Consider the following 10,147-nt stretch of genomic DNA (forward strand, 5'->3'; position numbering starts at 1 on the left):
ATAAAGCAAATCTGCAGGACCGGGCAGTTTTAGCAATGTGGTCTGAGAAAGTCAGCTGATCATCAATCATAACTGCAAGGTTTCTGGCTGTTTTTGAAGGAGTTATGGTTGATGTGCCTAACTGGATGGTGAAATTGTGATGAAACGATGGGTTTGCTGGAACCACAAGCAGTTCTGTCTTGGCAAGGTTGAGTTAAAGGTGATGGTCCTTCATCCAGCAAGAAATGTCTGTTAGACAAGCTGAGATGCAAGCAGCTATCATAGGATCATCAGGATGGAATGAGAGGTAGAGTTAAGTGTCATCAGCATAGTAGTGATATGAAAAGCCATGTTTCTGAATGACAGAACCTAGTGATGCCATGTAGACAGAGAAGAGAAGTGGTCCAAGAACTGAGCCCTGAGGCACCCCAGTAGTTAGATGTTGTGACTTGGAAACCTCACCTCTCCAAGATATCTTGAAGGACCTATCTGAGAGATAAGACTCAAACCACTGGAGTGTGGTTCCTGAGATGCCCTTTGCCAATATGGTTAACAACAGTATTACTAGTATTATCATCATATATTATGTTCATTCACTCATTTTAAAGTAAAGGGCTAGGAAGATATGCATGATGGTATGTACCATGCAATGGCATAAACAAGTCAACCTGCGATTCTGATACAGTTTATACTATGGCGCAAAAGAAAAAACTGTTTACGCTGAAACTCGTCTCGCAGACATGCATTTATAGCTGATTGAAATAGAAGCAATTTATGTTGTGTAGACACAGTTTAAGAGGATGTTTATGGTTGTTAAGCAAAGCTGCAACTTAATAAAAAAATAGCATCATTTAGAAAAAATAAAATAAAATTAACATAAAAATCAACTTGCATACAATAGAGAGACTTGATGTCAAAACCTGGAAGACTAATTCAACATGGGTTCCCTTGAGATTTTCCTATGGGTTTTTATAATGGGGGTTTTCAATTTATGAGTAAAATAAGTTCTGTGGTAAATGACAATACATGGACATTTCGCAATGCATATTGATAACACCCATACTGAAAATGCGCATTTTAAAAAGCATATGTTTGCAATAAGTAACTGCATAAGAATGTTTGGTGTGAGCAGTTTACATTGTACAGTACAATAAAACATCCAAGTGTCATAAGTTATGTTTTCCACAGACCTTATTTTACTAGAAAAACCCCATTATAAAAACCCATAGGAAAATCTCAAGGGAACCCATGGTGAATTAGTCTTCTGGGTTTTGACGTCAAGGCTGCTGCTCTCTGTTACATTTATTCATATATCAGCTGCATTACAATGGCTTCAAACATTGCTAATTAAAAAAAAAAAAATTTCAAAAGTCTTTGTTTTTACACTTACACAAAAGCTGTCACTAAGGAAGTACCTTTGCAAAAGGTACATCTTTGTACCATATTTATCCCTAAAAGGTACGTACGTACTGGTACCTTAAAGGTACATATCGGTCTCTACAATGTACACATTAGTGCCTATATGGTACACTTTAGTACGTTTTAAAAGGGTACTGCACTAGTGACAGCTTTTGTACCTTTTTTTCTGAGAGTGGAAGTATTATATAAAATGCAAAGCTGTTTTTGCTTTGATTTGGTACCCGACATATTCATTTAATCATCTTTTCAAGTATTAAAGTATATTTAATTCGGTGGATTAACAAAAACAGCAATTTCTATATGTTTATGTAATATATAAAACATTTTGTGGTTGAATTTACAGCAAAGATATATATATTGTAATATATACAGTTATTGTGATGTAAAATTATTACATTTTTCCCAAGAAAAAGCCACTGTAAAGAAAGCTCAGCACTGGCTCTTTCGCAGTAACAACACAATGGATAACAAACTTCCTGGCCTAAATGAACATAAGTATGTTCTGTAGCAGCTTCGTGGCTCCTAGCATCCTTGGTTGCCTTGTTTGGAGGGAATACATTTCAATGTTTACTATGTGGCTATAAATAACAAGGTGCAACTGCGTAGTGTTGCCCCGCTGTTCCTCTTCCCTCTCTTCGCTGTGCCACCGGCCCGCTGCTGACGGTGTCGGGGTCACATCGGCATGCTGTCATGAGCCTGGCAGCGGCCTGCCTCACCTCCGTCTACCGTACATCCCTGACGGAGCTGCAGCCATTAGCAAGCGTTCTCCGGCCGGGCCGGGAGGGGGGGGAGTGGAAGGCAATCAATGTGACTCATTCTTTCTACGATGGCTGCTCCATAACAGGATTCATTAAGAACAAACCTAATCATTTTGGCAGCATAATTAGATACAGGGAAGCATTTTTTCCTCTCCCTCGATGTGCTTGAAAAGAACATGGCAAACTATGAGGTCTCGCTAACTAAAAATGTAGGTTGCTGGCGAAAGGGAGTGTCCTGCGAGCGCACGGCAAAACGAGGCTCCAAAGTGGAATAGCAGCTAAAATTAACAATTCCATGACGAGATAATTGTGACCCTGCGATTAAGATGTGAAGAACATCCCAATTATCCTGACAAGACTGCAATTATTACTGGATGATGCACTGTGTTTGATGTGTTTATTAATCAAAGACAGATGAAATTAATGCTAGATATCGAGGATGTAACCACATATTTAGGACTGGGGGGGACCAAATGTAGAAATTTAATGATCAGCCATTGGTCAACACTAATCTGTATATTGGGGGGAACCAGTATTAGATAGATAGATAGATAGATAGATAGATAATATGGACATGCAAAAACACATGATAGAAAGTCATGTCTGTGTCATTTGAGTCAACCATATATGCAAAAAACTATTGTAAAATGATCAAATATTTTTTAAATGATTTGGGTAAACATCAACAGTGCTCCTATGTTAAGAAAAATCCAAAAGTCATATTACATAAGTATCAATTTCTATCTAATAAGATACTTTAGAGTGTGTAGCACAATTTGAAAAACTTATAATCAAAATAGCTATATATTTATTATATTTTTTATTATATTATATATTTTTTTGTTTTAAACATGGTTAATTTTATAACATAACTTTTTTTTCTTTTTAACGTTTTCATTGTATAAAAACACAAACTGTTTTTCTATTATTTTAAAAATCCATACATCAGTGTTTTTCCAGACAGTGTTCATCGCAAACCTAAAATGTTGACATTAAAAAAAAAAGTTATATTACTTATTCACAGCACAGAATGACTTGAATTAGGTATTCATCAGTCTACTTACAGCAGATAATGTCACTTGTAGAGCTAACTAATCTTCTTCAACCAGGTAAATTATCTCTGACAGCTAATTAACTTTGATAGGTCACAAATTCAAGACCCAAAAATCAAACTATACACCTCATGACTAGCTTTCCTGAGGAAAACACGTGCAAAATAATCTATTTTCATACCCATCTATAAATTACACAGAAATATAAATGACAACTAAGATATCTTGCCAAATACCCATGAGAATATAAATACATTCAATGCTAATTCATGAAAGTGAATAATTAATACAGCATACATTACAACAGGTACAAGGGGCTTGACTAGAATATCAAACGGTGAAAAGTGATTTGACTGCCCAGTGATAACCCTCATTAACAATTCATGCTACCGCGAAGATTGGCTCATTTATGAATACCATCTAATCTAGACAACCGTAAAAGCCTTAAGATAAGACTAAAATTACAGCATCTAAATAATACGATAATCTCCTCCGCAATTAAATAACACCTTTAATACCCACATACATTAATCTCATTACAACTCCCAAATGGTTCAAGTGTTCCCCACTTAAACGAACCATAAATTGGTTTTAAAAAATCAGGGTTTAAGGAGTTTAATTATTTATTTTGGTCAGGATTGACAGCTAGAGAAGGTCGTGGCTAGCTAAGTTAACTCACAAGCGACCGTTGAAATTAAAAATGAGACCGTTGAGAATAACATTTCAAACGCGAGCAGATATTTCGCGGGCTTTGTTTTTTCTTACCTTTAGCTCAAAGCGGCTCTTATCAGAGCGACGCGGCCATCGATATCCGGCGGCTTTAGCTCACACACATCCCCGCCGCAGGTCGAGGTGTCTGCCGGTCGCTGCAACGCTATTTCCCCGCGCTGTCTGTAAGCGAGCCGCTGGCTCCCGGTTGAGCCGACTAAATAAAACAGCAAAGCAGGCCGACAGTGTCCTCCATGCAGTCAAAAAATAAAGTCCTGTGCTTTTAAAAAAGCGCGTACGGCTGACAGTCCACAACATGCACACGTCAAAGAGGAAGTGACAGGACTGGTTAAACCACAGCAGAGCTCGAGCTTGACTGTCACTGCCTTTGCATTGTTTTCAGCGTGAACAGCAGCGGCAGTGGGGCTTCCTGCATCATTATATCCGCTGCAGCTCATATAGCTGATCCCTTAAAAAACAGCGTGCAGAAGAACTGTACAGGTATGCTGATCCGTGCATTTGCGAGGCGTCCCGTGGGTTCTGTGGGTCTATTCAAAGCGTATGCTCTTTCTCAAACCCTTGACCTAGCTTTTCAGTGCGTGCACGTCCTTTGCTTCTTTCTATCTTTACCGAAACTGCGAGCAGCATCGTTTCTGGTCCGACATCATTGGATGGCAAATTCGCCTCTCCCTTCCTCTAGGGGTTATTTTTTCCATCGCTGTAGCACCCTCTGGCGGCGTAACGCGTGAATCGCTGCTTTTATAAGTGTTTCTTAAAGAGACAGTTTAGCCAAAAAATAAACATTCTGCCATTATTTACTCACCTCCATGTTGTTCCAAATCCACATGGCTTCTGTGAAACACAAAGGGAGATATTTCGCATATTGTTCAAGCTGATCGTCTATACAGTGGAAGTGGATGGGGACTAGCTGTCAAGCTACAAAAAGAACAAGAAAGTAGCCTAAAAGTAGATTGAAACCTACAGTTCATGCATAAATGAAAGATCATTTACTCACCCTCATGCATTGCAAAGCTGTTTTTCTTGCTTCTGTGGAAAAAAGGCCGGGCTTTTTGTTTTTGCAAAACGTCCAAGCAGCTCTTTTCCATACATTAAAAGTGAATGGTTATAGTTTTTTTAAAGAGATATTTCATCCAAAATGTAAAATTATATCATCATTTACTCACCCTCATGTTGTTCCAAACCTGTATGCGTTTCTTTCTTCTGCTGAACATAGAAGATATTTTGAAAAATGTTTGTAGCTGACAGTAGACATGGAAAAAAATACTGTGGAAGTCAACGGCTACCATCAACTGTTTGTTTACGAACATTCTTCAAAGAAACTCATACAGGAACAACTTGAGGGTGAGTAAATTATGACAACATTTTCATTTTCAGAGAACTATCCCTTCGGTTCACATCTAAGAAAATAACGATATACTGTACTATAACGATAAATATAGTTTTAAAATCATTCTAAATTTAAAGAAACAGCAGAGTCCACCTTATAACAATAACGACACAGAGGAACAATATCATTGGAATCACTTTCAAAATGTTTTTTTCCAGCTGAGGAACGATAAAACATTGACAGCCAATCAGAATCTGCTTTTAAGAGCTCAAACATTTAAACAGAATGTTATGTATTGGTATGGACGCTAATATAGTTATAATTATTGTTCCTGGTGTGAACAAGTCTCCAAAAAATATAACAATAATAACTATAAAAAAAAACATATGACTGTTTTGTGAGAAACTACATTTAAATGTAGTCACATAAATTCAAAGTCATTATTTTTACTATATCTTCTAAGTTGATAATTACTGAAAATCATGCCTTCCACCCAAGCTCAAAATAAATTACGCTTTTGCACGTTTGAATCTGGCAGGTTCACAACACACACACATACAGACACACAGACGCACAGACACACACACACACACTTCTTCGCTTACATACATCCAGAAATTAATTTTCCTTTTTTGGTCGAATTATGCCTTTAACACTCAAATAGTTCTGATGAACACAAACACATTTTAAGCTCATTTAATGAATGATTTGAGCAAACAGCCAAGAGTCTAACATATTCCAGATGTCATCAAATCATAATGACTCAAACACATGATTCAGTATGCAGTTTTAATTGTGGAACATTTTGTGCAACAGTTAAATAGATTACATGAGCTACAGGAAAAAAACAAAAACTGAACAGTCAACAGCTAACAATGGAAAAGCAGAGAAGAGCATATTTCAAATTTCATGCATCAAAGTAAGCAGTACATCCTGTGCTGCACTGGAAAATGTCAGAGGTCTAGCTTTGATAATCATGTGTAAACAGTCGGTGCTGGTTTGGGTTTGTGTTCTTTGCGCGAGATGATTTCGACAAGGCAATTTAACTCTACTCTTCTTATTATCAGATATGTGCTATCATTCTCTGCTCACGTATGGCACTGGCAATGTTATCACGTAAATTAATAAACATGCCACAGACAGTGAAAGCCTGATATTTGAGCGAGTTATAAACCTTTTCAAGTGTTATTTAAATTAAGAGTCGTAAGACATAGTGGAATGGAAACATATGCAAATGAGCTGCCCTGCAGGTCTGAACTTTTGCCATTCATTTAAATCAGCAGCAAACAAATCAAATAAAAAATATCGAGTCGAGCATACAATTTCCCATATTTCTGTGACATTAAAAAAGTAAATATTTTTACAAATCTAGGCATTATTAAAATATACTTTATAGTATGTTCACCATGTAATAAAACATACAAAATAGATCCCACAGTAATAAAAGTAGAAATATTTACTGAACATGTACATATCGGAGTCTGTACAGTGTAACAACTGTTCCATTGTAATATTAATTCATATAGTCCAGGGTAAAGATCATGATTCATGACAGTTCACAGCAGCCGTTGGCTATATGTTGGCAGAAGATCGCAGGATGTTGAATCGTTTCAGAGTCATGCGGATGAACCCGAGGTCGTGGTTCACCTTTTCTAGGCGATTCTCCAGTGACACCTAAAACCATGAAGTTCATAATGTTACGCATCTATTTTTCCCACTGATGTCTTTTGTTATGCATAACCATCTTTAAAATAAAAAATTCAAGTAACAAAAGAAAATACTCAAATGAGATGTAGAGCCTTTCATTCATAAAGTATATATATATATATAAATGTTCTCTTAATTTTTTCTGGTATATATAAAACGTAATTTATCCTTCAATTTTTTTGGCAAACAAAGTGCTACACAACAGAGGTTTACTGTTAACATTAGGAAGAAAAAAAGTGTGATAATTTCTTTAAAAATAAAGTTTTAGTAGTATTTATTATTTGTAGTAGTAGTATTGTTATTACATTGAAGCTTACATTCTACTGCACAACAGTAATATATTTCTGTCACAGTTTCTTCAAGTTAAACCAAACTTTTATTTTGACGGGTTGCTGTCAAGAACTTGCAGCTGCTGTGTATGTGATATTACGGTAATTTTTCCTCAAGAAAATACTCAAATTAGATGTAGAGCCTTTCATTTGTAAAGTGTTACTGGATTAACAACAATAGGCATCATCATGGTTATGCAACATATGCAACACTTTGGGGATGAATTTCCAGCAAAAAGTAACTATATCATAATATATACCATGGGTTTTAGAAATGTCCGCTTAAACTGTAATATGCAGTATACTGAAATATAATTGCTCATATCATGATCTAATATTTGTATTATATTTATTTACTATATATATATTTATATATATATATATATATATATTGCTTACTATGTTTTTCACAGTGCATTTAATAGATAATTAAATAAAAAATGTAAAATTTTTACTATATATATATATATATATATATAAATGTTCTCTTAATTTTTTCTGGTATATATAAAACGTAATTTATCCTTCAATTTTTTTGGCAAACAAAGTGCTACACAACAGAGGTTTACTGTTAACATTAGGAAGAAAAAAAGTGTGATAATTTCTTTAAAAATAAAGTTTTAGTAGTATTTATTATTTGTAGTAGTAGTATTGTTATTACATTGAAGCTTACATTCTACTGCACAACAGTAATATATTTCTGTCACAGTTTCTTCAAGTTAAACCAAACATTTATTTTGACGGGTTGCTGTCAAGAACTTGCAGCTGCTGTGTATGTGATATTACGGTAATTTTTCCTCAAATGAAACGGTAAAATGCTAATGAAGGGACTCTCAGAGCAGCTGTGGAGATAATGTTTGTGTCGTCATATTGTCATATATTGCAGAAATCATAGCGCCATATGCGTGATGTCAAATGCTTCCACAGACTTGTAGTGTTACTACAGCACTTCACCTCGGCATTGCAAATCACGCAATATTGCTTTGTTCGTCAACAGTATCTCCGTCATGTTAAGCAATGAATGAATGTTAGGCTTTCCTTTGTAACATCACGCAAGGTAAATGAGAGGACGACATCTAGTGGAGAAGATTCACGTTAATCAGATCTTGTGTTAAATCTTTGCGGAAATAAATATGGAAGAGATCGATTTGCAGCTTTTGAGAATCAATAACAAATCGACCACATTTTAAAAAACGATTAATCGAAACATCTTTTTTTTGCCTAGCCCTATTCTATATGCATGTGAATAGAAAGTGATTGTGTTCCCACCTCGTCTAACCTGGTCTGCAACGTGACCCGGGCCCCGGCTCCTGGAATTCGGCTCAGTGCTGCCTCAATCTGTGGAAAATAAATAAATATTGGGTGAAAGTGTCATAGCTTTTAGCAAATTGCTGGATGGAAACAGCTGAGATTAAACAACAGGGTTTTGAATTAGCACTCCTCAGCATGAATAAGAAAAGGGAAGCTTTTGCTAAAAATAGACGTGATTAACCAGCAGCACTATAAAGTCAGGTTATGTAATGTGTAGTGCTGAGGTCACAGCAGAAACATGCGCTACCATCGATCGTCAGTCAGTCTCAAACCAGCACGAGCCGTGAGAGAGTCACACGCTGTTCAAACACTCACGGGATGTTGTGACATGCCTTCCATGAGCTTTCAGAGTTTCACAATGACTATAGCATGTCTATGGCCAGAATTGAAATAATGAATGAACACAACTGAGCTAGAATTAAATCATGGGTTTTAGAAATTGCTAAAAAAATAGAATTTACACACACACACACACACACACACACATACATATATATATTTTACCAATAAATGCTCACAGACAGACTGTGTGTGTGTGTGTGTGTGTGTGTGTGTGTGTGTGTGTGTGTGTGTGTTTAATATTTGAATGCATAAATTATATATTTTTAAATATGTAATATTTATTTATTTAATCCACAGATGAAGATTGTCATATTTCAATGTTTTTGTTCAGTGACTTGCAAACTTTTCCCATTTTAACAATTCATTTTCACAGGTTTCCCAACTGTGCATTTAAAAAACTGTGCATACAGTTTTTACTACATTATTAACTAGTTTACTACAGTACATTATTAACTGGTTTAGCTGGGTAATACTTTAAAATAAGGTCTCATTTGTAAAAAATTCATGAATGCATTAACTAACATGAAGCAACAATGAACAAAATATTTTTACAGCATTTGATCTTAGAATGCCACGATCGACCAATCAGAATCAAGTGTTTTAGAGAGCCATGTCATAACAGGAAATATCCCACAATCACCTGCTGCTTTTCCTGTGTGAGCTCATCAAAGAGGCGCTCTGCGTCAGCCAGCGACTGAATGTGAGGCTGACTGGAGAGGGCCGTCTCTTCACCGGCAGCTTCCTGTTCGTCCCAGCTGGTTCCGACCGCAGGCTCCTCAGACTCACTGCTCTCTGCAGGCTCAGACGAGTTTTCTATTTTAATATATTTTAAAATGTCATTTATTCCTGTGATGCAAAGTTGAATTTTCAGCATCATTTTTTCAGGCTTAAGTGTCACGTGATCGTTCAGAAATCATTCTAATATGCTGATTTGCTGCTCAAGAAACATTTCTGATTATTATCAATGTTGAAAACAGTTGTGCAGCTTGATATTTGTGGAAACCCATGCTTAATAAAACTATGTGACAAAACCATTATAAAAGTTCAAAAGAACAGCATTTATTGAAATAAATATCTTTGTAACATTATAAATGTATTTACTGTCACGCTTTTAAAAGTAAAATTTAAAAAGTATTAATTTATTAACAAAATAAAAACTCACTGACCCCAAACTTTTAAATGGTAGTGTAAAAA

General features: G+C 35.9%; 1 protein-coding gene and 1 long non-coding RNA gene across 3 annotated transcripts in view; both read right to left on the reverse strand.

The window, feature by feature from the left end:
- Nucleotides 1-4,646, reverse strand: part of LOC107658415 (uncharacterized) — a 29,669-nt gene extending 25,023 nt beyond the window's left edge. Inside the window, exon 1 of the long non-coding RNA XR_001630787.1 lies at nucleotides 3,974-4,646. This is a non-coding gene — a long non-coding RNA (uncharacterized LOC107658415). The remainder of the gene's footprint in view (nucleotides 1-3,973) is intronic.
- Nucleotides 4,647-6,052: 1,406 nt separating this feature from the next.
- LOC107654866 (M-phase phosphoprotein 9-like) overlaps nucleotides 6,053-10,147 on the reverse strand; it is a 33,600-nt gene continuing 29,505 nt past the window's right edge. Inside the window, exons 22-24 of one of the 2 annotated variants that reach the window (XM_016442276.1) lie at nucleotides 9,594-9,745; nucleotides 8,570-8,638; nucleotides 6,053-6,938 (exon numbers count right to left, since the gene is read on the reverse strand). In XM_016442276.1, coding sequence (XP_016297762.1) covers nucleotides 6,837-6,938; nucleotides 8,570-8,638; nucleotides 9,594-9,745 — 323 coding nt within the window. In that variant the 3' untranslated portion in view covers nucleotides 6,053-6,836. Of the gene's footprint in view, nucleotides 6,939-8,569; nucleotides 8,639-9,593; nucleotides 9,767-10,147 lie in introns of both variants that reach the window. The other variant, XM_016442197.1, reaches the window with a different exon arrangement.

This window comes from Sinocyclocheilus anshuiensis, unplaced genomic scaffold (genome assembly GCF_001515605.1).
Source record: "Sinocyclocheilus anshuiensis isolate Anshui unplaced genomic scaffold, SAMN03320099.WGS_v1.1 scaffold269, whole genome shotgun sequence".
NCBI lineage: Eukaryota > Metazoa > Chordata > Actinopteri > Cypriniformes > Cyprinidae > Sinocyclocheilus > Sinocyclocheilus anshuiensis.